Below are 27,874 nucleotides of genomic sequence, written 5' to 3'. Positions count from 1 at the left end.
TGTAGGTACAGTTCGCATGTGCGACTAGCCGCCAAAGTTCATCTTGAGAGTGATACTTGGCCGGCCGGCCTCACCGGCAGATGACGCATTCGCCTCGCTTCCTGATTGTTGCCCGGAACGAATGACTTCTTCCAAAAAGGTTCGCTGACCGCTATTCATCGCGCCAACGGTAGCTCTGAAGCCAGCCTGGTCGATGGCCACGAGCTCTAGGAGCCTTGTGCTTGTCTCTTGGTACATATCTTCTCCCTCTCCAACTGCCCGTGTCATCAGGGCTGGTATGACCAAGCCCATTGCTGCGGGGACGCGGCCCTTGGGAATTATGCCGGCATATAAGCAAAGAGTGTGGGATACGAGGGACCGGGCTCGTTCTGGATCCTCTGGCTCCACGTTTGTCACAAAGGTAACCAGTCTAGGGAAGAGATAGCGAGCTATACTGAGGTCTGCCGACGTGGGCGACGATTGTAGGAGCAGAGATCGGATGCAGTTGGCAGCAATCTTGGCGGTCTGGAATAGTGTGTTAGCGAGAAGCATAGAGTGTCCCAAGGGGTCAGTCGACTCACCATTCTATCAGTCAGACAGTCGAGCAGCTCGTCAAGATATCGTGCGACGAGCGGGTGATTTGCAGGCAACTGATTTTCTCCACTAGTAAACAGGATTGTTATAGCAAGCAGGCAGTTTCTGACGCATGCCAAAGATGTCGACTCCTCTCGTTTCTGTGCATTTACATATATCGACAAGAAGCGGCGAAGGCAGCCCTGAATTTGTGCTTGAGGTGGTAAGTTGTCATCGTCTCCGCTACTTGTTGACGATGACGCGCTAGCGACAAAACGCTTCAAGATCGCCAGTGACTGGGGAACAATCAGTTCTTGACAGGAAGGGGTAGCAAGAATAGTGGCGAATATGTGAATAATGCATGCATGAAGATCTGTCTTGATGATTGACGGAAAGACCTCCGCTGCGTCCACGAGAGCATCCAAGGAGTTACGAACGAGAATGATGGCCTCTTCGTTCATTTGATGTCGGACAGGCTGGTTGCCTTCAGAGAGATTAGGGAGCAAGCCAGACAAAACTAATACAATGATTCGTGTCAACTCAAAAAGCTGATCGATGTCCTCAGAGAGATCGCCCTCATCCTCTGACTGCCTTCGGGCAGACGGGTGTGTTACACAGAGTGCTCGCGCTATATCAACGATCACGCTTTGAATATCTAGTCCATCAGTCAGAACTAGGCGATCTAGCAAGTCCATGGTTTCAGCAAAGACATCAGGTCTGTAAATAGCGTGGCCAGACACGCTTGGATGCAAAATCTTCTTCAATGCCTCCAGAATGTCTAGTGCCTGCTCTCTCGTAGCAAGCGAGTCTGCCTGGCCCGGCCTGATTGCCAGGGCCTCAAAGGCAAGCCCAAAGAGCACAAAGAAAAATGCCACAGGCTCGTCTCGGTAATTGATAGCAGGGCTCTTGGTGTCACCGTTGGGCCCTGCCTCTCGGGACTCTTTGCCATCGAGCGCATCAAAAACGAACTCGCTGTCCTGTTCAATAAGACTGGCAATGGCATCAACAAGCTTCAGCCACGACTCCTGATAGAAGCGAAGTAAGGTTTCCCGATTCAAGGCCGCATAAATCGTATCTAGGCTCCCGGAAAGAGACGGTGGCCCCAGTGTCATGGAGATATCGGGTTCGAATCGAAGTCGAGCAAACTCCCGCAGAGATTCTAGCCAAAGTGGAGTTAAAGTTCCGATGTAAGGTTTCAGAACATCCATCAGATACTTTTGCTCTGTGCTTGCTACCTGAAGTTCTGCCCAGGCGGAAAACACGGATATTTTGACCATGACCTGTGCATTGCTGCTCAGTCCCTTCAATTCTCCAATTCCGGCGTTCTCATGGTCACTGGAAAAGTTCTCCAAGGCAGTGACGAGTGTTTTTAGGATTCGGCCCATTCTATCCACATCTGTGACAATACCAATCGCGATAAAGCTCGCACAGACGTTTACGGCCTCCGAAGCTAGTTCTGGTGAGGAGTCGGCAGCGAATGCGGGTGTTAGAGCAGAGCTGATTTGGGCTTGGTATTGCTCCAGAAGCATAGCTTCCTCGAAGTCAGGGTCAGGTGTCCTCCCGAACATCTTGAGCACAGCACCGATTATCTTCAGTCCCCATATTCGCAGTTCCAGTACATTGGAGGTAGAAGCTGAGAAAGCCATACGGACTACATCAGCAATCTTATTTTGCAACGCCAGCTGTGCTGCTGATTCTCCGTTTGCTGCAACATCCTTGGCGACAATGGCAAATATGTCGGTTATACAACCAAGTGCAAATGTTCTGACTTGCCATCGCAGTGGTTCGGCCTCTGATGGTGCAGAGTTGTCTCTGCTCTCCTTGGCACCAGGAACGGCCGCGGCAAATCCAGCAACTTCTTCGTCCTGAAGATCGGGAACTCCGCCAACTGGTCTTGCTTCATCGCGTGCTTCGTTCTTCGCTCTTGTCATTTTTAACACTGTCTGAAATCGGTGCAGCCACTCATTAGTTTCAAATATGCACGATTGATGCATCCAGTTCCGAATGATATTTCTGACACCGTCATGGCTCGGTACACTGTCGAGGACTAGCCATAGCTGCTCCTCGAATCCATCCTCAGCTTCTCTTAGCACATCGCGTGGCTCCCGTTTCATTATGTTGTGCAGGCCATCCACTGAGACATCCCGTAGCGTCGCATTCTCAGACTTGAGATACTTCTGGAGAAGCTTTACATACTCGGCGAACCGCATCTGGCCAGGGGCATAGAGAGATAGGTGTTCTAGGCAACTCAAAGCAGCCTTTTCAACGAGGGCATCATCCTCATCCTGGAATTGATTGACCAGTGTGAATATGAGGTCTCTTGACTTGTTCGCGTCCTGCAGATCGGGGCCTAATACATTGATGAGAGAGTCAACGCATTTTGATACCGCTGCGACGCTGGGAAGTTCCATTTCGAGATTCATAGTGACAGCCGAGGAGATTTCGGCATGGTGTGTTTCCGAAACATATAGTTGGGCCAGCATTCCCAATGTGCTCGGAACGTAACTCGCAAAACTAAGCCCGGCGGCATCTGAGGCCAATGATAGAGCCTCAAGAGCCCAATAGTGAACGATCGGGTGAGGGTCATTACATAGAGACATCAGGATACCAAGAATAGTTTTCAAATGATACCCAGCAGCCATGCCGCCAACCTTGGTTTGGATAGCACCAAGTGCCATTGCGCATCCAGCTCTTGCACTTGGTTCTCGGTTACCAACAATTGTATCGACAAGATACTTGATTTCTTGGTTGGTAAATGCGTTGCCGTAGATATTACACAGCCTTGCCACCGACTCATACCCTAGACTGCGGACATACTGGTCTTGATCCAGAACAATATCTCGAACAATATCCTGCAACAAGCGCTCTACAGCCAGGTTCGAGACGTTGCCTGCAGGGGATCGAGTTTCTTTGACAGCTACCTTCAGGCTCGAAAGGATAGCAAGAGAAACGTTGACATTAATTGCAGCCTTGCGACCGGCGTCTCTTTGCAGCAAACCAGCCGAAGCGAACGTCTTTATTTGTTCCAAAACACTCTCTTGCACCTTGGCCGGCGTGAGAGGAAATGTAAAGGCGAACAGTTGAATGGCATTGTTGATAACTTCTGTAGCCGGTGGATCTGGGAGAATGGAAGAATCACCCACACCTCCAATATACAGCATCGACGCGTCATGTTCAAGACCTCCACATACAGGGGACTTTAATAGTTTGTTGATGGAATCCTCTGGGCTGTCGACTTCAATTTCAGTTCCAGTGGACGACTCATGCTGACCAGGTAGTTGTTTAATGTCGAACCCGGAAACTAAGCCGGTGATTCCAAAGCCAGAATTGTCACCCACATCCCATATAGAGTCAAATGTACCAGCTGCGTTTGCAATAGACGCACTGAGGGAGCTAGGTATATAGTTCTCCGGATCCGCAAAGAGTGAAATGGCTAGAGTTAGCAGATTTGACTGCAAGAGAGCCTCACTCCCCCCAGCAGGACTCAGGTTAACCAGTTTGATGTAGCATTGCAGTACCCGGCGCTGAACCATCATATCTAGATCATATAGTTGAAGAGCGGGGGTCAGCCTCTGCGATATGTCTTCCGTCGTCTTTTTGGAGGGCAAGGTCTTCAAGAAAGCTGTCGTACTCTGAAGCATGGCGGCAATGCGTTTTGATACATCAACTGTCAACAAGCGGCTATTAAACTCCAAGAATGACATGATAGAGCCGAGGGCGCATTCTCGTACATGAGTTAGGAATGAAGCTTCAAGGAAACTTCTGGCTGACGTATTGTCCTTCGCAAGGGGCTTTGGTAACGCATTCTTCCACAGAAGCAGTAGCTGTGATAGATGGATTTTGACGAAATTTGGACCGAGAGACATCAAACCGCCAATAAGAATCCACGCAACCTGGATTTGGATACTGGAGATTCGCAACTCTGACTGACTGCTCGACTTGAGCAGGTTTGTGGCCATAGTCAGAACACGGCTATTTATGTCGACGGATCCGTATAGAGGTCGAGCAGAGCTGGTGCTGAGAGTAGCTGACAGCCCATGAGCAAATCCAAGACACCGTCTTGGTGAATTTCGTCCACCGTTGAGAAGCGAGAGTTCCCGAGCCAGGCTGTTCATGCACACGGAAAGGCATGGAAGTAGTTGCTGAGGGCAGGCGAGAACAAAAGCCTTCATGCAATAAGAAGCGTATACCTGAACGGAGTAGCTGGGATGCTGAAGAACTTGCAAGAGCCCGTCCCGACAAGATTCAGCAAACCTGTTAGATGCCGAGCCGAGGGATGTGATGAGAGACGCCACGGCTCGCAGAGCTATAATCAACATTTGTTTTGAAGGTTCCGGACGTTCTGCGAGGGCCTGCGGATAGTTTTTTAAAATATTGTTAACCAGAGCCTCGGCAGCGGAAATTTGTCCAGATTCGCCGAGAATCTGTCGTCCAATAACGTCGTAAAGAACTGTATCAACTATCCGCCGAGTAATCAAAAGGCGATATCGATTGTTGGTTATCGTCGAGTGTCCCAAAATTTCAGTCGATAAGCTTTCCACAATTTGCAGATACTTGGCGAGAACTGTCCGCTCCCCAAGTCGACGGAACAATTTTCCGTAACAGACACCAATAGCGGCGCGGGTCTTATTTGATGCACTCTGCTTGACATACTGGGTCGATAGTATCTTGAGCATATCAGGCACAGATAAGGCTAGGTCCTGAATGCGTTTGCCACCAGGAGCTGGGCTTGCTGATCTTGGCGGAAGGTCGTCCTCGTCTTCATTAATATTTGCTATTCCGGGGTGGGTGGAAGCGCGCTTCAGCTTCGGTTTCGTCTTCTTACTCTTGGAAGCTTCACCATTGCCAGTTGGGGAGTAGCCTTGAACTAATGCCTCGGCGAAGCAATCCGCGGCTGCATGTCGAACCTGGATGGAAGAAGATTCGACGGATTTGAGAATTGCACTCTCCAACTTATCAAGGTCAGCCGAATTGCGGAAATAAGCAGTATGTTTGACGAGAGATTTGAGGCAGCGGCATGCTGAAGCCACCACCAGTGACCCCTTATCAGAAGCAGCATGATTTCGTCCTTGTTTCCATATGTCGCGTGATATGCTTTCGTCCATGCTGCCCTGCACCATTGCGATGAGTTTAGCTAGAGCATTAAGAACAGCCGCACGCAGACCGGCATTGTTGGAGGCAGCCTTCAACAGTTTAATCAAGGTAGTGCAAACTAGTTGATGTAAACCAATCGCACTGTCGCCAGCGGCCGCGAAGACATCACCCAAGCAAGACACGGCGGCTTGCTTAGAGCGAGTCTCGCCATCAGACTTCCCCTTGCTCCCCGTTATGACAGAGATCAAGTCGTTGATCGTCTCAAAAAGCAACTTCCGATCTCCCTTGCTGAATATATGAGCTAAACATTTGCCCAAGTTGTTCCGTATTACTCGAGACGGCGCCGGGGTTGCTAGATTGATAATTTGGAAGATTTCCTTCTTCAAGTAGAACTGCTGAGCTGTACAATCGTCGGCCACCAGGCCCAGGACATGTCTTTTCAGATCTGACACAAAAGATAGTAAAAAAAGTTCCTGTTGTTCTGCTGGCAAGGCCTGTAATTTGGGAAGGTCGAGCTCGGGAGTTGTGATCTTGGCTTCGACAGTGGCGGCGGCCGTTTCGGCGGAGGCCTGGGCTGGTGGCTGCTCCGTGGGAGCTTCGAGCTCTGAATTAGACGACATGACGAGCGAGTAATAGGGACAGGCAACGTCCTATGTGCTTGCCGGGTGAATCGCGATTTTCAGCAAGCTGTAAACAACCCGTCAATGTCTATGGGGTAAGGGGTTGAAGCGGGCAGGGTGGGTAGGTAGGCTTCTTTGGGGAGGCGTCTGGTGGACTTGGGCCAGCTGGCGGGGGAGCTGTTGAGACATGCATGTGTCTGGTGGACATCTGAGCTTACTGGACATTTGGGCCTGAGCTTCAATGTTGTCAGCCAATCAGTGACATCAGGCGAATGCACGCGACAGCGAGTCTGACAGCGAGTCTGACAGCGACTTTGGAGGCACTTCCCAGCAGAGGCATATCCAACTCTCCCAGCTGCCCATTTTCTGCCGAGTTTGACGGGACTTTCAAGACATTTTGAAATACCCACGCAGTGCTCTCATAGGAGACCGTCATGGCGATAGCAAATATTCCTTTAGCACTACCCCTTGCCACAGTTGTGTCCCGACCGCCTGCAAGACTCCAATTCTGTCGACGATGCCTGCGATCATTTTCCACCAGCCAGACGATGCTGGCAGGCCACAATAAGTGGTCCAAGACCAAACACATCAAGGCGGTAACGGATAAGAAGAAAATGGCGGAGCGAACAGCATTCACAAAGCTTATTGCAATGTACTCGCGAAGTTAGTAACGTTGCAAACCCGCCTTGTCGAGTTGAAGGAGCTGATGACTGTTCAAAGTGTACGGGGAAGACGTCAAATTTAACCCACAGCTAGCAAATGCCATAGCGGCGGCCACCAAAGGCAAGTAAGGCGGCTGCCCAAATTCCCATGCGCTGATAAACCCCAGGGAATATTATTTTTCTAACAATTTGCCCCAGCGAGCGTTCCGAAGGCCCTTGTCGAAGCAGCAATCGCCCGCGGCCAAGGCCGATCAGCAGCCGGAGCGCAACTGGAATCAATGACACTCGAAGTACTCATGCCGCCTAATATTGCACTGATCACGGATATAGAAACCGACAATAAGACCCGCACCTTGCAAGACCTCAAATTTGTTGTCAAAAAAGCTGGCGGCGTCACTGGCTCAACTTCGTTCTACTTCTCGAGGCGCGGCCGAATAATATTCAGGAACAAGGAGGGCGGACCAACACTGTCTGATCTTCTGGAAGAGGCGATTGAGCACGACGGAGCTGACGACGTAGAAGAATTACCAGACGGGGACTTGCTGGTGTTGACAGAGCCAGCGCAATTGATGGCCATCACAGAAGCACTCTCGAAGAGATTTGGGCTCGAGGTCGTCGAATCGGACATTATCTGGGCTGCAAATGAAGATACCAAGACTGCAATCGACACCGAGCAATCTGTGGAAAGCTTAGATGCGCTTTTCACTGGGCTACGAGAGTATCCCGAAGTCAAAGCAATCTTTGCAAACATCAACCAAGGTAGCATTACCGAGGAAGAGTGGGAGAGGGTAGAGAGGCACATAGATGTATGAACACGACCCCGGTAGCGACGAAACTTGATCTGGATGTACAATTTTAAATATGTCAAGTAGAATATGGGCAATAATTTTTTCCTTGCCAAGGGGGGATTCCAAACGCCGCTCCATGCATGGTTCGTATCGTAGTACACATCCTTCTAGTGTCGCAAGCATTCTATATCGTACAATCGCAAGCCATCACCCTTCACACACAAACAATATATTCATATCGGCCCTGCAGCATTTTTTTTTTTCAAGAGTCGCTTCCGTTATTCCGGTTTCCCTGTAACAAAGCCCGTTGACGCTGCTCTTCCTGAAGCTGGGCCTGTCGAAACCTCTGTCGCGCAACAATACGTTCATACTCGGCCTTGACTTCGTCCCTGTCGCGCGGAAGCTTATTGCACTCTTCGGGTCTCGGCCAGAAATTCGGTACCGAGAAGCGATCATCGAGATTCGTGCCGAAGTAGTACATGATGCCGATGGGAAACATGACATACATGCCAAACTGTGCCGGAAGAAATTTCGGTTACGAATTTGAAAAAGCCTGTGGCGTTTGGGAAAGGGGCTATGCGCAAAATAATTTACCTTGAACACCTCTAGGTTTAGACCGCCCATTGTGATTAGCCGCGTGTGCGGTTGGATATTGAGGATTGGACCGATGTTGCGGGGATTGATGGTGAAGTTGTATGTCCAGGATGGAGATTGCAGAGGGTGGAAAGCTACATAAAGTAAGTACAGCTGAGGTTGTTAAGGCCCAATCAGCCCACTACCTAGGTACCTAGGTAGTAATACCAGTCCACTCTCCGTACTCCGTACAAAGCTGACCAGGCGCCTCCAGCGATAGCGATAACGTTAGCGCCCATGGCCCGATGCAATACTACCATGAGGTTCACTCCATGTCATCTCAAATACGATATGGTGCGGCAGCTGGGACGACTGGTGTTTTACAGGTAAAATGCCTTCCTGGTTAAAATGCATTTAGTGTATTGTTTCGTGAGTTAGGTGCGACTGATAATAGATATTTCGCACTACATAGATGCATGATGTGACGGAAAATGCCGTCTGCAGTCATTGATACAAATCCATCCCTGGAAAACGACGTCGGTCGATGGTTGCCCTTGCCATTATGTCTGTTAACTCCGCCATGATTCATAGTAATTCCCAGAATTCAACGCCTCTATAATGCCGCTTTCTTCCTTGTGTGCCTTGATTATATCCTTGCCCCCCTCCCCCACAAAAGACCTAAAGGGCAGACGAACAACTTAAATTGAATACAGTAGAGGTAAAAGAGAGCCGCCCTGACAATTCATCACTGCCCATGCTCTGTCGGTCCAGCACCGGAACCTAGAGATCTGGCTTTGGCTGCCTCCATCATGTCTTCAATGATGAGCCGCTCACTGAAGCTTCTTGGAGAGCTGAAGGCCATGGCTTGTTCGGCGCCTTCTGGGAAACTGGCTGGATTGAATGCATCCGCAGGGCCACGGTGATGAACGCTACCTACAACTTCATTGACAGGTTGAGCAGATTCCAGCTGGGACAGTATCTCGGGGTTTCGCAGGATGGAAATCGTTAAAGGTCTGCCCTTGTAAGAACCGACAGTATTGGGTTCAAACTTGATCCTTGAAGGTGTCGTAGGATCTTGCTCTCGGTCTCGATTTACTGGCCTTGTAATTGGAACTGCCGGCGATGTGGCATACAGACTCAGCGGTTGAGGAGTGGGGGTGCCACTTGACTCTTCATCATGGTCGTCGGATTGCCCGTCGTCGGGATCAATGTGCGCGGCCAGATTTCGGGTTTGACGCGGCCGCTCAGGTAATTGTAAGCCTTCTTCTTCAAAATGAAACACCTCGTTTTCATCCTCTTCTGTCGCTGACACTCCATGTGTAGCTTCGCCGCTGGCGTTATTAGCAGCTGATTTCTTGGCCTTTGGCGACACTCCGCTCTGGTCGCCTAGCTGTACCGAAGTAGCTTGCTGGCTCGACTTTGTAGGAGATAGCAATGCTTGAGCCCGGGAGACTGATGACACAGGTGATTTGAGCTTAGCCATTGCAAGAAAGTCGTCGTCTGACGAATCTTCTTCAGAATTGGATGACGCGCCTTTGATATCGCCGACGAAAGTATGTTTACGGCTGGGCTCGGGTGTTGTGGCAGTCCGTGTTGGTCCCAAGACATTCGTGTCCGGTGTGGTCATCATAGTGGTTGGCATACTTGGGGCAGTGTCAACAGCCTGGCTCTCTTGCAAGGAATGCGGCTGATCCGGCACAGCTTCGTCCGGGTCTGAATTGACTACTGTCCAAACAGTTCCATCCTCCTCCAAGGGAGCCCTGGACAGAAACCGCAGTGCGTCAGATGACGAGACTTTACGAGGTGCTTGCTCTCCCTCCTCCTCATCCTCCTCCTCTCCAGGCTCTGTGGCAAGACGAGAAGTGCAATTTGCTCCATCGCCCATAGGGTCGGGTGAAGAAATGCGTGCAGAAATGAATGCACTAGGCTGAGGAGATGTTGTTGGGAGCACCTCTTCGCCCATGAAATCAAACCGTACTCGACGCGGGCTCTGTGGAAGTTTGGGAATACTAGACGATCGTCGCATTGCGCTTCTGGGTGGTTTCGAGTCGCTTTTCTCCGACGATATTGATGATCCGGCACCATCCGCGGATCCAGCACTAAATGCCGGTGCTGTTGAGACGGAGAGGTCTGGTTCTGACAGGACGGGCAGGTCATCAACGGCGCCCAACCCAGCAGTTGTGTTCGTACTTGTCCCTCGCATAGTCAATGTGAGTACACTGTGCCTGCGCTCTCTGTGCTGCGGCTAGGCAACAGAGCAGGCAACAGGAAAGCAGTTGCGCAACACAAGGCGCCGGGTAATTGATGCCGCCCTAGATGGAAAAGAACAGCGCGATGCCAGCAGAGTATTCGCCAGCAGGAAATGACGGGAGAGTACCAGTATAACGCCGCGGAGGTTGGATTCATGGGCTTCGCGTGAATGATGTGGAGGGATCAGCGGTTCCGGAGATGGAAGGTGGCGGGGTAGGTTCGATGTCAGGACAATCGCCTGGCACTAGGAGAAGCTGCACATGGGGTTGGCAGGATCGACCTGGTGCGCATGAGCCCGGCCTGCACATGTGGCCTGTCAAAAGACGGTGTCTCGTGCTGAAGCAAACTTAGCAGTGCCAGGCAGCCAGGAAAGGCGGCCAGGTACGGAGTACTTGGGCAGATAGATTTGGTGCCTTGGCTCAACCACGGCAGAGATTCAATCTTGTCCAGAAGCGGCTCCGTGTCTGGGCATGGTACGTACTCCGTATTTTCGGTGACAACCGTAAAGTACATTCATTGCGCATGTGGTTTGATCTACTCGCTCCGCAAGAGAACAACCGAACAACATTGCAAACGCAAGGGTTCTCAAAGAATGCAGCATACTGCTGGTCCATTTGGGCAAAACTGTCTACTAAGTACTTACTTTATGCAGCCTAGGGACTCGAGCATACTGCCAGACATGGGCCGCCTCTAATCTACCTAGAACTATCATGACCACTTTCCTGCAGCTGGTTTGCTCAACACGGCCTCAGCCCTACTCGCTACGACGACAGTATGATTTCCTCATCATCTCAGTACGCCTACTGGAACCATTCAGGTGAAATGGTCGCAACACTGTCCCTTGCCAAGTCGGTTGCTGCCTACTACATATACATGCAGCGCGACAACGGGTGATGCATGCTCGAGTGCCACTGCAGCACTGGCCATGCCACCATTCCACAGCCCCGAGAAGCCAGCTGCACATACTCCGTACTTTCCGCTATTTCAGCCGAGACTGGCCGTAGGTGAGGCTGACGGCCAATGTCGTCGAGTTCGACTGGTTGTCGGGTCTGGTACCGTTGAAGCATGACGATGCATGTGACTTCTGCACAGCCCAAACCGAACAATGCGGGTGATGGGATGAACGAAGAAGAGTCACGCGTGCCACTATATTAGACGGAGCCTTCAAATCAGGACTGGTCAAAGGAGACACAGCATTGTTCGAGAATATCCAAGCAGGGCTGTGCTGCATCGAGCTTTTTAATCCGGACATCTGCTGACTTGTTTGTGGTTGCATGTATGCCCCCTTTGTATCGACTTGAAGTGTTGTTCATGATTTGTATCACAAAAGACAGCTGAAATGAAAAGCAATTTATCTATAGAGCGCCTGGATATTGCAGAGTCGACACTAAAATCCGTGACATGTTACGGCGTATCGAGTATTTACTTGGTGGTCGTGATCCTCCAAAGAACAACGGCCTACGGAGTACATGCTAGCGCTTAAAGCCTGATACTTTGGTACTTAAGTACTTTATGTTGGTGTTTGAACTGAATCGCCAGGGACTCGGCCAATTGGTAGGCCCCCCACACCGCCTTCCCTTTGCAACCACCTCGTCGTTGCCGTCGCAAGCAACGCCTTCTGCCAGGTACGAGGCTGCCCTGAAGCTTACATTTATGAAGCTCAGCAAGCAAACCGCCAGATTACACTCTTGCCCACACAACTGTGAAAGCCCATGACCACATAACGTTGCGCACACATCAATACCTCAATTTCAGACAAACACTGGCACTCTTTACCGACTCGACCGAATTGTCTCGAAAATGTCAACAATACCGCCCTCTGCGCAGCAGTCCGCCTATCCACCCATCATACCGCTTGATTTCAACTCGAAGCAGCCAGACAAGGTCACACTGTACCCTCTATCAAACTATACTTTCGGTGTCAAGGAGACACAGCCTGAAGAAGACCCCTCTGTAATTGCAAGGCTCAAGCGCCTGGAGGAGCATTTTTCTGAGCATGGCATGCGTCGTACATGTGAGGGCATCCTCGTGTGCCACGAGCACAACCACCCGCATATTTTGATGCTTCAGATCGCAAACGCCTTTTTCAAGCTCCCTGGAGACTATCTGCGGCCCGAAGACGACGAGGAAGCAGGCTTCAAGGCTAGATTAGACGAAAGATTGGCCCCTGTGGGCCGGATAGGTGAAGGCGAAGAAGCTGGGGACTGGGAAGTTGGTGACTGCCTCGCGCAATGGTGGCGACCAAACTTCGAGACCTTCATGTATCCCTTTGTTCCCGCCCATGTCACACGGCCAAAGGAATGCAAGAAACTCTATTTCATTCACTTGCCCAAAACAAGTATGTCCCAAGACACGCCCTGCTGAATCCACAGAGTCGACTACTAACCCGCCTGATCTGATAGAAGTGTTGAGCGTACCAAAGAATATGAAGCTCCTTGCAGTACCGCTTTTCGAGCTCTACGACAACACTGCTAGATATGGACCACAGCTCTCAGCAATTCCGCATCTTCTCAGCCGCTACAATTTTGAGTTTGTTGACGAAGATGGCAATGTTGTGGCCATGACACCTGGTGCTGGTCCCCCCGAGGGCTATGTACCCAAGACAAAAGTTTTGGCTGGCGAAGACATGGAAATGAAGGAAGAGAATGGTACAATTTAGGTGATGGTTATGGTGCGTTGGAATAGGTAAAAGGCGATGGCGTTCGGCGAAATCACTACTACAACCGTTGTATCATAGACAATGGAGACCGTGTGCTAAAACAACGTGGCTCCTTCTTGCATTTAATTCAGCCATTGATTTAATTTATTTCTCTATGCCTTTTCTCCCTGAATGGTAGCCATAATCCGACGCTGATGCTTGCTGGCCCGAAACTCGAGATACCAGATACCTTGCCAGGTGCCTGTAGCCTTTGGGCGTGTTAGCATAATATTGAAGAATGCTTGGGCATATTTGCATCACTATTCAACATACAAGCTTTCCATCTTTGATCGGGATGGTCACGCTAGCTCCGATCAGTGCCGACTTGATGTGAGCCTGTTAAAGGCACGTTAGTCTCCAGGACTGCTAAATGCAATCTCTGCAAATCTGTTTCCTTACAGGCATGTCATCAGGACCTTCGGCACTACAATCCAAACGCATCAGACGTGACCTTGTGCCAAGAACCGCAAAGCCTGGACTTACTCATGGCGATACAAGGCCTCGCCCTTTGGCCCCTCGGCCGGCGCAATGCGATCAAGCGCGTCGCTCATATCTGCCCTCACGTCCTCATCCCCTTGTATCGCGAATCAGCTTCAGACGTTGCACAAAGCGACAAGGCGATGCTTTGAAGCGAAAAGTCGCACCCAGAAAGGTCCGGTACAACCTCACGTACAGTTCTCGTTCAAGCTCAGCGCGCAGCTGGTATGCTGGACAAACAAATTCAGCAAGCCAACCTTGTAGTTCCGAATCTCGGGAAGATTAGACACGACCTGGTCGGTGATGAGGTATGAGCCGCGAGACTTGGCGGGGAGAGTGAACTGCTTCTGGAACCACGTCATTGTTCCGGTTCCGGTATATCCCTTCGATGAGGAGTGGAAGAACGGGATCAAGGTAAAAGGAAGGGTCCAGATACTGTGGAACAAGTTCGGGAAGAATGCGAGTAAGAGGACTAGAATAAGCACAATGGTTGTGGTGAGAGATATATGTTGAGATGTGTGCTGTGTCATCTCGATGTTGCAGCCGTCACACGCGATAAGGGCTTGTTCGGGGCCAGTTAGTGTCAACTAGTACATATAGCTGGTGTGGTCAAGGTCACCTTTGGGTCAATAAAATGTTTTATCTTCTGGAGTACTCCGTGAACTAGACTGAATCCGGATAAAGTTGAATAAGTGATGGATTTATTTTATTAGAATTTTTAGAAGTAAACGTTCTGTTTTTATTTTTTTCATTTCATATTTGATGATTTGAACTAATCTTGATAACTCTCAAAAATTTAACGCTCGGGGTGCTTTGGGCACTCCTTGATAGGCCCTCCACGTGATCCGGGTCCTAACTGGCTGGTGGGTCGCCATCGTGTGCTGACCACTACGTAACTTCTGTCGCGCAATAAAAGGGTACTAACACATCAATACATGTGGCCACGCCCATTTTTTGGTGCGATAACTTCTAGGTACCGGTAGGTCTAAGTAGCTAACGCATGTTACCGTCACTCAACGTTCTGCATGTGAACTATACCAGCATCAACTTTCTCTTTAGGTACTTGAGTACTTAAGGTTGCTAAACCGGACCCCCCCAGCTCTCGCGATAAAGACGGGGACCAGCTTCCAGTTGGCCAGCTTAAACTCCGGTTGGCAACTCCATGTCAATGGGAAGTCTCTGGTGTCTGGATCTTTAGGGGGCCATTATTCATACATGCGCCGCGCCGATTACGCTTACTGAGCTAGGGCCTCCATTGAGTCTGACTTTTATATGTTAATCGTTTGTCGCAGTGCTTGATACAGGCTGGGGCAACATGTTCACTGCTAGGGCGAGCACAGTTGATGATAAACGAGCAAAAAAGCTCTGAAACCGAATGGCAACATCGTCTATGAGAAGTTTGGGAGACCTTTCCAAATGGTCATTTGGGTTGCTCGTTGACTGGATGTTTGGCGGTACGTATGACGCAATAAGGGGAAGAATCAGTGGACTGGGAGTAGTCTGTTTAATATTTATAATCATCGCTTTGAGGACCATATTAAAATCCGAATAGGGCAGTAGGGTAGCTTCCGTACACTAATGTTTGAAGTGCTTGCGCACTGAAATTCAATTCCTCATTCTATATAATACATCATTACAATGATTTGTGCTAGTCGAGGAGAACAAGAGGTGGGGAAATGTGCCCTGTATAACCTCGTTGCGCGAGAATTGTGATAAATCGTAGTAGCACATGTCATGGCGACTAGCTGAAGGGGCGCTGGTAAGGTATCAGCTAACCACACATCTATTCGTGGAAATATATACATTGAGTCCCCATCCTCGGCATGGTTGCATGCAAAGTAATACAGCGGCTCTCCAATCAGTCCTATCACTCATATCTTATATTGCACATTGTCAAGAAACCCAAGTGCCCCATTCATCTCTCCATGGCGCGCTGAATTGGCGCAATCATGACAAAGGATATGAGGTCTTGGGGAGGGACTCTAGGTGCTTTCGATGGTGCTCATTGGCCTAATTCCTCCTCGGTTAGATTCCCTTGGCATATACGAAACGGTTCTGGGTGACATACATAGGGAACACCGCAGTAGTTGCAGGTCGCGATTTCAGGCTTGTCAGTGTTGATGAAAATTCTAGGGTGGCCGGCAGGGCCGCCGCCTCCATCACAGGCTACGATGCGATCATGTGTCCACCGGACAGGCTCCTTGTGTATCATTTCCATAGCCGACAGAGGTTGAGGCTGCCCGTCATTTAGCATTACAATGCCGAGGCAAATCAAGCATGGCCGCTCACCTGGAGATCAAAGTCGGTCTGTTCAAAACGAGGTCCGGTCATAGCATTCGACCGGGGCTTCTGGCTGCGAGACCAAACATCAACACGGTTTGGGGCCTGTTCGATAGGCTTGGTTTGACTCTCTTCTGCTAGAGCAGTCTCGGTTCTGGAAGTTGCAGGGACAGCAGCCTCGAGTTGGCGAGTAGTGGTGGTAAATGCACGTCGGGGAAGACGCAATTGGCGTGCGAACGCGCCAATCGATCTCAATTGAGAGGACGCCATAGTTTCGAAGACGAAATCCGCAGTGTTGTCGGTTACAGGTCTGCACTAGAAGATATTCTAGGCGTGAGGTCGGGAGTACTACTCGATCCCCCAAGATGATGTGCCGGAATAATTATTCTTCCGGGATCCTTAAAAAAAAGCTCCAGGTGAAGCTTGCACTCTGAAAAGCTCAGTGCCCAAGTCTTCCACCCAACCTAGAGAAACAAATAACTTGCCCGTCTGTATCGGCATTTCATTGTTCTGCTTCTTTTTTGGTGTATGTGTTTCAGCGACTTTAGGAAGAATTAAAAACCTCTATTCGCTCACGTCGAATTGTTATTTTCTACCCTTTCATTCGACATCCACAAAATGGCTCCAGAAACACCCAAAGGCGTCTCGTCAAGACTCCTGACGATGAAGTTTATGCAGCGTGCAGCCGCATCTGCTTCGTCTAACGGATCTCCGGGCTCAGATGTTCCTTCGTCCAAGAAGCGAAAATTAGATTATTCTCCAGCACCTGGCCGCATTAATCCTAACATTGACCATGCTTTGATACAAGCAGCTCTCAATGATCAAGAAGCCACACGTCAAGCAGCGCTAGCAAAGCATTCTGCTGCTGACACTCATTGGGTTTTGAAAACTAATATTGACAAGTCCCAAGACAAGAAGCAGTCGCATCCTCTGAATATTGTTTACGTAGGATATGGCGACATCGACGCGTCCAAGGATTCTGATGAAAATGAGGACAATCCTGCAGAGGGAAGAACATATCACAAACCTCTGAAAACAGAACAGGTGCGTTGATAGCCTGGAAATCGCCGAAGAGAACGAACTAGAGTTCACATTGCAAATTTGCAAATGGTTCTACTAACAAGGCGCAAGCAGTCAAACGAGCGTTGTAACTCCGACAAGTCTGGCGACGAGTCACGTCGAACCTCTGATGACGAAAGCGACTCCATTGGCCGAGATCATACGACTGGATCGTCAGACGAAAATAAGAGAATGGCAACCTCCCGATCTCGGTCACAGTCGCGGTCACGACATAGCCATCAAGCTTCCAAGGCGAAGGAATTTCGCGATAAGAGAAAAAAGAAGGAAGTTCGCTTAAATAAGCTGACTTCCATCTCTTCTGTTGGCAATGGAAATTTCAGTTCCCAAGGATCCCCAAGCACAAAGGCAATAAAGTGCTACAACTGCCAACAACTTGGTCACAGAGCTTCAGAGTGCTCTAAGCGAAGTACAAGGGGCTAACAGCATAACTCGGTAAAGAGTGGCGATGCTACTTTCTCAATTCATATCCGCTCTGACACCCGCTTTCATAGTATGGCGCTAGGGCAGCATCTTCCTAGCCATTACATCAAGCCGTTGTTTCTTACATACGAAATAATTGGAACGGCCGTGCCACGATGCTTCCTGTCAGCGGAGCGTGCGCCTCAAACAACCGCTATAATCATGCCGCGGCGGAATGCAATTGGGCGTTACAGCGCAGTTTCCGTCTCATACATGCCCCTACACTGGCATCTGGATAATGCTGAACCGTTTACGAGGATGAAGCCCTGGATCAACAGCTGCTGATGAACTTTGCGATTGAACATACAATACGACAGTATTGTGTCAGTTTCCTATCTATCGTGGCAAGCGAAAGGAGCCGGGACTAAGTAGGGACTTGATTCGATACTGTCCAATGGCAGTTTTCCACTCGTGACCGTTACCCGATGAACCTGTCTTGGGTGACCAGCGAAGCCTGTCAACTCCTGTTTCCCAGGTGTGGCCACCGAGATATCCAAGACCAGTAGTGGGCCGGGGCACATAGTCAACCGATCAATTTATACGCAAATAATTCGTACCATTGGCGTGGACACCCAGAGTGAATTCAGCTTGGAGAGAAAACTGCATGAGTCGACCCCTATCACACGCACCTCCGTTCTCTTGAAACTACTAGGCGACACATGATGCATAATTTATATTATCAAATACTCGCCCGCCCAGGAACCGATAAGAAGTTTTCAATATAGAGGTCTTTTTCCCTTTGGAAACCACCTCGATTATGGCAACATCTGCTCCGAATCAAGGACTATTAAACTACCGGGGCAGCCTCGTGTAACGTATTCCACGACCGACACCCAAGTAGAAGGGCATGATGAACAGTCCAACAGCAGGTGGAGCACAGCCACACCTTAACGATACCTGCATTGAAATCATGACTAGAATACGGTTCCGAACAGGCCCGGGCCGAGAGCTAGCATAGCCTAGTAAGCCCATTATGCCAGGTACGCCCTGCTACACATGGATTACGAGCCTCGAATCCAGAGCCTATACAGAGGTCCAGAGAAGTGCCCACGCCAAAGACCAGTGCAGTTACGTACCATGTCGAATCATACACGTGCATGAAAAACAATCCTTGTCCTTGGCCGGGGTAGCCACCCTTCCGTTGCTTGAATTAGAGTAGTTGTCGTTCATGCCCTCGAGTATTCCAAATGCCGAAACACGACTCACTCGGTGTGCCAATATGGCAAACGTGTACTCCGTATGTACGACCGTGTCATACGTTTCGTACTTGGAAAACGGCGACGACATGAAGCAATGGGTGCATTCGGCTACTCACCAAAGGTGATGAGAAGAGTTGGTGGCATTCATAGCAACCTCAAATTCTGAGCCCACTCTCGAAGTAACGGACTCTTGACAGATAAGGGACATTAATGCTCAGGCGATTTCTCACCAGGATGCGAAAGCCATTGCCTGTCCGCTACTCTCGGATGCAATGAGTTGCACATCAAGGCTTGGATAGAAAGCCTGGTTCTTTCTATGGAAACATTTCCTATTCCATGTGATGCATTGCAGACTAGGTATTTGTATAACTAATGTTGGATCAATACGGAGTATATCTCAGATAGCTGTTCAGAGGGCTGCGCGCCATCATCGCGGATCAATTTGGTTCTCTTACGATCCTGCTACATGGCATTTAATTGACCGACGAGCGTTAGACTAGGGATTGGAGAGGGCCTATAGGGGGCATTGCAGAGCATTCTTTTCACAATTGACTGTTGCAATATCAAGTCTTGATAGCCAAGGCTGAATGACATGGTCACTACACGTACGTGTTCGCGGATACCTAGTACCGAGAGGTGCGCCATGGCGAATTGCCTGTCAAGGCCGGGACTTGGATTGTGGGGGATAATCACTCAGCTGGATACCCCTTGGATATCAGATAATCATGATTGCGAGCGCAGTTTTAGTTCTCGCAACAATCTAAGACTGACGAGTCAATTCCTTGAGTCGCTTCATAAACGAGGACCAGTATGGTTACAGAGAACTTGGACGTACTACGTACGGCTTGATGGTATACACGAGTATGGGGCACGTAACATGCAGTAGGCTGTTGACAAGCCAGCTAATCCTGGCCATAGTCTTGACCGACTGATTGAGACCGAACATTATCATTTTCGTATGCTGGGCGCCGATTATTACAGATAGTAGCAACTTGCAAAGCTCGAGGCGGATGGGGTGCTCAACGCGTCACCGCCGTCGCCCGCCGGAGTGTGCTCGGCGGGTGAATACTACTACTCAACATGGGTGCGCGAATGCAAAAGAAAAGAAAAAACCAAGTCTCATCTGTTGTGTGGTTACAAACCAAAAATACTATATACAACACAATGGGTCTGGTAGTATCTGGGGTTTGTTGTTGGGGATAGAGCGTCTGGTGCCCGTGCCCGGGGAAGGTTCCGGAATAGAATTCTAAGGTTGCGGTGTGCACAATATGCGTACTTGCACTACTTGCACTAATGCAGGGCTGCATACCGTGCATTTCCCACCTACAGTTTTTGCTTTTCCCTTTAACGCACCTCCATGTGTACATACAAGTTCTCGTCAGTATTCAATGCCCAGGACGTGCACCGCACATACGTGGAAACTAATGCCATGCCATTGCCTAGATACCCAGATCCTTGAGCACTCAGATGGCAGTTCCTAGAGTGGCATCACCGACTTCGATCTTCCCTATGCCAATGGACGACTCAGGGACCCGCATGTATTAAGCCCTCGACCCCTATCGGATACGATGCCCCGTAGCCACCTACTGAGTGGAAACGCGGCTGGGCTCTTGAGTAGGGTTGGCTTGAGGCACGGGCGATAGAAAGGAGAAAGATACCCCAGAAGGCACAGCAAGCCAGAGGGGTAGGGTCCCGTTAACTTTGGAACCCGAGAATATGGACCAGGGAACCAGAACCCTGGAAGTCGACCCTCATATTGTAGGAAGCATTTATGCCCCGATACGGAGTACAGAGTACCACAATACCAAATACCAATACTACCACAATATGCATGCAGGTACGGAGTACATACATTCTAGGTTTGAGGCCCCTGTCAGCCCATCTACCTGGAACAGTGCGGCTCGGAGTCGGAGCTGCAGACGGCATGTGCCACAGCCATGCAGTCGGGATCCTCGCCCTCAAGGTGTTTTGGAGGGTGATGTTCAAAGTGGACAGGTCTAAACCAACGACTTGGTACCCATCGACCCGACCCTGAACATGAATCGTGATGGATGCTTTGTGCTTGAGAAGGCGTTGCGAGGTAGTCGGGCACCGCACCTGGAGGCTGGTGGTAACCAAGACCAAAGGCAAACCAAGAACTTTGCAAATACTACGTAACAGAAATGCGACTGGCGATTCAGGCGTGCCTGGAAGAAGGCTTGGAGTACATCAGTCGAGGCCCCATTTGTTCGCCCAGAAGACCTCCGTCGTGCTCATAGAATCGGAACGCCAATGGTTGACAATTTGTTGGCCCGACATTACTTTCGAGAATTGCATGCCAGACAGCAGCGCACATACACACATGCATTATAACAAAAGGCCACGGATCCATCTTGGTAGGCGGGTTGACAAGCAAGCAGTGAATACATCTATGGTTGAGTCTCACGCCGTGTGACAAGGTCTCACATGTACATTGCAAACCGGCCGCATTTGGCAACCGTGCCCGGAGCAGATAGACATTCACTGCTTGATCCAGCTATCGAGAGCTATGTAGTACATGCAGTGTGTGTATGCCAAATTAGATGCATGCTGTCTCAACAGCTACCAGACAGGCTGGGGTCTCTTGGTGATGCGTGAAGAAGGCCCAACATTGAACCAGTGGGCCTTGATGTGTCCAGATGCTGCCGGTGAACGAAGCGGGAGAAGTCGTGGTTGCAATTGAGGTGTTGAAATGCGGTGTACATACTGACTGTGTGCTCGATACTCTGCACATGCACACAACAGCACAACACAACACAACACAACACACACATAGCCTACCAACGTTACCTACTATACCATTAAATAATAACTACATCCAGCCAACATGGTGGTTGAACATGGGCAAAGTGGATCGAGTATGGGGTGTGTGAGTGGTACCATCGACCACACCAACGATACCATGTTCCAAAGTTTGCCCATCCATGCACGGTTGCTTGGTCCCTGCTGGAGATTGTCATATTGATGCTTTCTTGTAGCGATGTTGCTTGTTTGTTTCGCGGCTGGTTTCCGCGCTGGTCCACGACGCTTCGCTTCAGTCTTTGGTTCACCCTGACTTGTGTGAGCGGCTGGTGACGTGGATATGAAAGCTGAGTGAGTCCTCGACTTTCACAGCAATCACGCCTTCCAAATCTGGCCAAGCCAGACTGGGCATAGTTACTCCATCTTTGTGGTGTCAATCGGATGCCTGTTTGCTTGACATTGCTTGACGAACTGTGCATTGGCGAGCATCTGAATACCCATGCCTACACCCAACAGTGGTGATATAAAAGGCGAGCTATCCGCAGTCCCGCGGCCGGTCCATCTTTGCGCTCGAGACTCAAGCATTGGCACCGAGTACCCGAACCAAAGTCGGTGAGTGAGCGCCCTTGCAAGCCAGATACCAGAGACGAAGGCCATTCTGCACGATCCGCGCCGGCATCGTGGCGCCTCTTTGGTCCCAGACATTGCCCCTTGCCTCGACCCAAGGCATTCCTTGGCCCAATTACACAATTCTGAGCTGCCGTGTTGCCAGCTAACCCACCAACTCACATAGTTACCCCTGTGCTTCAACTTGAGCGAGCAGCTACATGTACTCTTGTCGTCACGCCGTCCTCGGGCACTAAACCACCAGCCAGAGCGCCCATCGATTTGGTCTTGGCCACCACGGCCGGGAAACAAACAAGGAAGCCAACCAACAAACAAACAAACAAAAACGCACGCCGCCACCAACATCATATCTTCTTTGACCTTCTTCCCACCCGATGGGCCGCCACATCCCTCCCATCCACTAGCGGAATACAGTAATCGCACAGACCCAGAGGCCATTTGGCGACATCGGCTGGCTCGAACTGTCTGGTACATGTACCTATTGACCCCACTGTCATCATCATCTGACGGCACCTGGACCTGCTCCGTCTGGCACCAGTCGACCTCTCTTATCCCGTCTTGGTTTGTGCATATACAACCAGACCTGCCCCGTTGCCAGCCAGGACGACCTCTTCACTCTCGCACAGCGTCTTGCAACCCGTCCTCCGTGAGCCTGGCTCGCGTCGCAACTGCACAATGCCGCCTGCACATTCCTCGGGCTTGGCAACCAGCCGCCATGCTCCTGTGGTTCTCTTGACGGACCGCCTCGAAAAGCCTTCGCTCGACGACCGTGACTACCGCGTTGTCCGCCTCGAGAACGAGCTAGAGGTGCTTCTCGTCCACGACCCGAAGGCCGATAAGGCCAGTGCTGCCTTGGACGTCAATGTTGGCAATTTCAGCGATTCCAAAGAGATGCCTGGCTTGGCACATGGTGTAGAACATGTCAGTATAAACAGCCCATCCGGGTACTTGCACTATTTTTTCTTTGTTGGCCCATTGGCTAATGCTTGTAGCACCGCAGCTTTTATTCATGGGCACAAAGAAATATCCCGGGGAAAACGAATACAACCAGTACTTGGCTGCCAACTCGGGCAGCTGCAATGCCTACACGGCAGCTACTTCCACCAACTTCTTCTTTGAGGTTGCGGCCAAGCCAGCCAACGATGAAGAACCTTCAGACACCAATCCGTCACCGCTCTTCGGGGCCCTTGACCGCTTTGCGCAATTTTTCATTGAGCCCTTGTTTTTGGAAAACACGCTGGACAGAGAGTTGAACGCTGTGAATGACGAGAACCGCAAGAACTTGCAAAATGATACCTGGCGCTTAAACCAGCTGAACAAGTCACTAGCCAATCCCGAGCACCCGTACTGTCATTTCTCTACGGGCAACTTGGAAGTGCTCAAGACGAAACCCGAATCACAAGGGATCAATGTTCGCGACAAGTTCGTCGAGTTCCACGACAAGCACTACTCTGCCAACCGAATGAAGCTCGTTGTTCTTGGCCGCGAGCCCCTTGACGTACTACAGAAATGGGTCGTGGAACTTTTCTCGGGCATTGAAAACAAGAATCTGTCTCCGAACAGGTGGACCCAGGAACCACTGTATCGTGATGCCGACCTGGGCACGCAGTGCTTTGCCAAACCAGTCTTGGACTCAAGAACGTTGAGTCTGTTGTTTCCCTTCATTGATGAGGAGAGTATGTTTGAGACGCAACCGAGCAGATACATTAGCCACCTAGTTGGGCATGAAGGCCGCGGCAGCCTCTTCTCATACCTCAAAAACAAGGGCTGGGCCAATAGCCTATCTGCCGGTGCGTATCCAGTGTGCCCTGGATCGCCTAGTATATTTGAAATGGAAGTGAAGCTCACCAAGGAGGCACGTACAAAAGTCCCCAGTCATGCATGGTCCAGGGCCGTGTACGCTAACAGAGTTGTTGAATTTAGGGATTGGATCACTACCTCGAAATCCCCACGATCTTTTTCCAGTACGTCGCAATGCTACGGGAAAGTCCTCCGCAGGAATGGATATTTGAAGAACAGAAGGTCATGGCCGAGCAGGACTTCAAGTTCAAACAAAAGACACTGGCTAGCAAATTCACGAGTTCCATCAGCTCAGTCATGCAGAAGCCTTTGCCCCGTGAGTGGTTGCTTAGCGGACAAAAGCGATTGCGAACTTTTGACGCCTCACTTATTACAAAGGCTTTGGAAAGGTTGCGCCCAGAGAACATGAGACTTGTCATTGTTTCTCAAGAGTATCCAGGAAACTGGGACAAGAGGGAATATTGGTATGGAACAGAGTACCGTCACGAGAAAATACCCCCGAGCCTCATGGCCGAACTCCAAAAGGCCCTCACAATGTCCAAAAATAAGCGTCTGCCTGAATTACATCTGCCGCACAAGAACAACTTCATCCCCAATAAGTTTGACGTGGAGAAAAGGGAGGTCTCAAAACCTGCATTGGCTCCACGGGTCTTACGGAATGACCAAGGAGCGCGGACTTGGTGGAAGAAGGACGATACATTTTGGGTTCCCAAAGCAAACGTCTTTGTTAGCTTACAAAACCCTATTATCTCCACATCTGTGAAGAATTGCGTCGAGGCAACACTCTTCACTCAGCTTGTCGAAGATGCCCTCGAGGAATATTCATACGATGCCGCACTCGCCGGGTTACAGTATAGCGCCTCGCTTGATACGCGAGGGCTCTGCATAAAACTCTCTGGATACAATGAGAAACTCCCCGTCATGCTGGAGCAGGTGGTTAACACCATGAGAGACCTCGATATCCAGGAGGATCGCTTTCATATCGTCCACGAACGGCTTGTACGTGCCTATGAAAACTCACAACTTCAGTCGTCCTTTCAACAAATAGGAGGCTATTTGTCGTGGCTTAACTCCGAGACTCGTTACAATGTAGAGGAAATGGCAGCCGAGCTTAAGCACGCCACTGCTGGTGCTGTGCGACTTTTCCAAAAGCAAATACTGTCTCAGTTGTACATCGAAGTATACGCACATGGCAACCTGTCTCGAGGCGACGCTGTCAGGTTGACTGACATGGTCGAGTCCATGCTCAGGCCTCGCCCTCTGCCTCGGTCTCAGTGGCCGATTATTCGCTCGCTCATACTCCCCCGTGGTTCCAATTTTGTTTACAAGAAGGAGCTGAAAGATCCTCAAACTATTAATCATTGTATTGAGACATGGTTTTACGTTGGCGACGAAGGCGACCGTCAACTCAGAGCAAAGACCCTTCTTACTGCACAGATGATCCAAGAGCCCGCATTTGACCAACTTCGCACCAAGGAGCAACTTGGGTATGTCGTCTTCTCAGGCACGAGATCCTTTTCGACTACTTCCGGACTTCGATTCTTGATACAAAGCACTCAGAAACCCAAGTACATTGACAGACGAATTGAGGCCTTTTTGGTTCAATTTGGAAAGAAGCTTGAGCAGATGAGCGACTCCGAGTTCGAGAATCACAAGCGAAGTCTGATTGTGAGACGTCTCGAGAAACTGCGTAATCTCGATCAGGAATCGTCGAGACATTGGGGTCAGATTGATGGCGAGTATTACGACTTCGAGCTAAGTGAGTGAAGCCTACCATGTACCACACTGCAGACGACCTGGAGTATATGAATGAAGTATGCTGACATTGAGATAACGGAACAGACCAGCACGACGCAGCCCACGTTAAGCCACTTACCAAGACGGAAATGGTGCAATTCTACAAGACATATTTCCACCCCTGTTCGAGCACTCGTTCTCGCATCTCAGTGCACCTCAAGGCACGCGGCCTGGACACAAAGGTCATGGAAATATTGAAAGAAGCAGGTGTTGAGGATGTCCCAAAAAAGAAGCGGAGGAGTGTTGACGTCTTACGCGAGTATCTTGAAAGCGGCGAGATTCTCGAAAGCGAAAAGCTAAATGCTGTTATTTCAAAGATCCAGAAATGCGGACTTCCTCCGGCTGCCGAAACTGACGCAACAAATGGGTCTACGAAAGATACCGGCGCAGTCGAAACAGCTCAGAAGATTACCGACGTGCGCCAGTTCAAAGCTAGTCTGCAGGCTAGCTCAGGCGTCCTACCTGTCAAGCAGGTGAGCGAGTTTGAAGAGACCGATGCCAAGTTATAAGCAGACTGAAGTATCGAAAACAAAAACGAAAAAAAGAGGATAAGAGTAAGAATCAAAGATGTGAAGAGTTAAAATGCAAATTGGTCTAGCGCTTACCGAGCGATGGCATTACCTTTGATGGCTCTTCTGTCTTGCTGTTCAAACCACCACCACCACATCACACCTTTTCTTCTTTTATTGATTTATTTTAAATGCGTTTTGGGTTTTATTTGTTAAGTTTGGTGCGAAGACTACACGCCATGTGGCTTGAGCCGAATTGAACTTGAGGTATCAGAGCAATAAGGAGGCTCATATTGGTAGCAAAGAGTTGCAGGCGCAGAAAAGTCATAGAAGAGGTTAGACGAGCAACACCGGCGACGGACAGCAACATTATATGTAGACAGTGCTGTTTTATAGAAGCGGACCCCTCTAATCAGGAGGTCGGCGTTCAGGCTTGCTGAGATGAGTTTAGTTTAAAGGTCGGGTCGATATGTTGGATGTCATGATGGCGGAATATACATGCCTAAGTACGTAGCTGGAAGTACAGGGCGAATCGCAGAAGCATGACCAGTCCGTGTTCCTTGTTCAATTGAAGCAAAAATAGAGTGTGGCCAGCAGCTATAGATGTCTTGAAACAGGTTGATGAGGCGAGTTTAACCGTCCCCGTCGGCGCCCCCGTGATGTTAAATTTCGAAACGGCTTGCTCGATATTTCAGGCTTTCTCGCTCGTTTTCCTTTTAGCTCCATATTTTTTTCCTTAGCATCAATTGATGTCAAACCATGTTATGCAATAGGATATGCGGCCAAGATGTGGCCAATCATTGGTCAAGGGGAACCAGATCGTCGGCATCATTGACTGGGAAACAGCGGGGTGGTTCCCTCAACTTCTTAATGTCATTGGGAGTACGGAGTACACTTGGTGCTTTGTGCTTGTGTCATGACGACGGTCTCGACGGCCTGAACGTTAGAAGGCGGGAGGAGAACCGAACAACGGTTCTCGCCGGTGCTGTCAATGTACCTCGACCGTAACACGGCATCGCACAGGGTGATGTGTCCCAACGCGCCGCGTTACTCGGGAGAGTTTAGAAGATGGGGTGTAAGTGTGCTGTCAAATGTGCATGTGCATCCGCGCCGTTTGGACTCTGTCAAGACTTGAACCAGGCGAGACCATCAAATAACTCCTTAGAGCAGGCACCAGGTTTAGTATTACTTAAGTACTTAAGTAGTTAGTTGACGGGTCTGGTGGCGCCTGGCTCAAGTCAATACAGGTAGCCCTCAAGCCGGTGTGCACCAGACTGTTTGATGCCGTCCGGTCTCCCCAGCCGTCTCCACTGGCATCCAGTGTATGGACGGTTTTCTTCTTTCTTCCTTTTTCAAACGCTCTTCCCTGCCTGGCCCCACCATGAGTTGACAGGCCGATGCCCACGCCGATGCCCACGCCCACGGCCAGCACTGTGATTTCCCGTTTGTGCTCCCAGAGCCCCCCAGTCAAGCACCGACGCCGCCTGCCGCTCGCTGTGTGCTCGAGGCTCTCAGCTGCCCAAGTGCCCCCCGGCGCCGTCTGGTCGACCAGCCGCCACTAGACTTTTCCAAGCACTAGCCAGGCAGGCAGGCAGGCAGTCGAGTCGTTGGTCCATGCCATCAACCCGGAAATCCCATTTTGTTTCTGT

At 50.1% G+C, this 27,874-nt stretch overlaps 9 protein-coding genes across 9 annotated transcripts; 4 read left to right on the top strand and 5 right to left on the bottom strand.

Annotated features, from left to right (window-relative positions):
• Positions 1-24: 24 nt before the first annotated feature.
• Positions 25-6,266, bottom strand: MAA_05772 (HEAT repeat protein; the record flags this gene model as incomplete). The annotated part of the gene is made up of 2 exons (XM_007823770.1): positions 25-504; positions 561-6,266. 2 exons carry the CDS (start codon positions 6,264-6,266, stop codon positions 25-27), a joined length of 6,186 nt encoding a protein of 2,061 aa, XP_007821961.1.
• A 434-nt stretch (positions 6,267-6,700) lies between these two features.
• On the top strand, positions 6,701-7,740 carry MAA_05773 (DUF28 domain protein; the record flags this gene model as incomplete). Its single annotated transcript, XM_007823771.1, has 3 exons — positions 6,701-6,929; positions 6,987-7,049; positions 7,127-7,740. The coding sequence occupies 3 exons, from the start codon at positions 6,701-6,703 to the stop codon at positions 7,738-7,740; spliced, it is 906 nt and encodes a 301-aa protein (XP_007821962.1).
• A 238-nt stretch (positions 7,741-7,978) lies between these two features.
• Positions 7,979-8,588, bottom strand: MAA_05774 (mitochondrial cytochrome c oxidase assembly factor; the record flags this gene model as incomplete). The annotated part of the gene is made up of 3 exons (XM_007823772.1): positions 7,979-8,230; positions 8,311-8,444; positions 8,504-8,588. The coding sequence occupies 3 exons, from the start codon at positions 8,586-8,588 to the stop codon at positions 7,979-7,981; spliced, it is 471 nt and encodes a 156-aa protein (XP_007821963.1).
• A 446-nt stretch (positions 8,589-9,034) lies between these two features.
• On the bottom strand, positions 9,035-10,492 carry MAA_05775 (uncharacterized protein; the record flags this gene model as incomplete). Its single annotated transcript, XM_007823773.1, has 1 exon — positions 9,035-10,492. The coding sequence occupies one exon, from the start codon at positions 10,490-10,492 to the stop codon at positions 9,035-9,037; it is 1,458 nt and encodes a 485-aa protein (XP_007821964.1).
• Positions 10,493-12,339: 1,847 nt separating this feature from the next.
• MAA_05776 (cleavage and polyadenylation specificity factor subunit 5) lies at positions 12,340-13,198 on the top strand (the record flags this gene model as incomplete). The annotated part of the gene is made up of 2 exons (XM_007823774.1): positions 12,340-12,877; positions 12,942-13,198. The coding sequence occupies 2 exons, from the start codon at positions 12,340-12,342 to the stop codon at positions 13,196-13,198; spliced, it is 795 nt and encodes a 264-aa protein (XP_007821965.1).
• A 152-nt stretch (positions 13,199-13,350) lies between these two features.
• On the bottom strand, positions 13,351-14,244 carry MAA_05777 (putative protein family UPF0047; the record flags this gene model as incomplete). The annotated part of the gene is made up of 5 exons (XM_007823775.1): positions 13,351-13,446; positions 13,511-13,573; positions 13,637-13,661; positions 13,721-13,811; positions 13,911-14,244. The coding sequence occupies 5 exons, from the start codon at positions 14,242-14,244 to the stop codon at positions 13,351-13,353; spliced, it is 609 nt and encodes a 202-aa protein (XP_007821966.1).
• A 1,417-nt stretch (positions 14,245-15,661) lies between these two features.
• Positions 15,662-16,264, bottom strand: MAA_05778 (NADH:ubiquinone oxidoreductase 18.4kD subunit; the record flags this gene model as incomplete). Its single annotated transcript, XM_007823776.2, has 3 exons — positions 15,662-15,724; positions 15,783-15,950; positions 16,004-16,264. 3 exons carry the CDS (start codon positions 16,262-16,264, stop codon positions 15,662-15,664), a joined length of 492 nt encoding a protein of 163 aa, XP_007821967.2.
• A 348-nt stretch (positions 16,265-16,612) lies between these two features.
• MAA_05779 (Zinc finger domain-containing protein, CCHC-type) lies at positions 16,613-17,047 on the top strand (the record flags this gene model as incomplete). Its single annotated transcript, XM_007823777.1, has 1 exon — positions 16,613-17,047. One exon carries the CDS (start codon positions 16,613-16,615, stop codon positions 17,045-17,047), a length of 435 nt encoding a protein of 144 aa, XP_007821968.1.
• Positions 17,048-22,794: 5,747 nt separating this feature from the next.
• MAA_05780 (mitochondrial processing peptidase beta subunit) lies at positions 22,795-26,225 on the top strand (the record flags this gene model as incomplete). The annotated part of the gene is made up of 4 exons (XM_007823778.2): positions 22,795-23,040; positions 23,120-23,986; positions 24,043-25,678; positions 25,762-26,225. 4 exons carry the CDS (start codon positions 22,795-22,797, stop codon positions 26,223-26,225), a joined length of 3,213 nt encoding a protein of 1,070 aa, XP_007821969.2.
• Between the last annotated feature and the right edge of the window lie 1,649 nt (positions 26,226-27,874).

The sequence above is a fragment of the Metarhizium robertsii genome, assembly GCF_000187425.2.
Source record: "Metarhizium robertsii ARSEF 23 chromosome Unknown MAA_Scf_2, whole genome shotgun sequence".
NCBI classification, from domain to species: domain Eukaryota; kingdom Fungi; phylum Ascomycota; class Sordariomycetes; order Hypocreales; family Clavicipitaceae; genus Metarhizium; species Metarhizium robertsii.
Note: the sequence above shows the minus strand (reverse complement) of the source record. Positions and strands in the feature narration are given on the sequence as shown.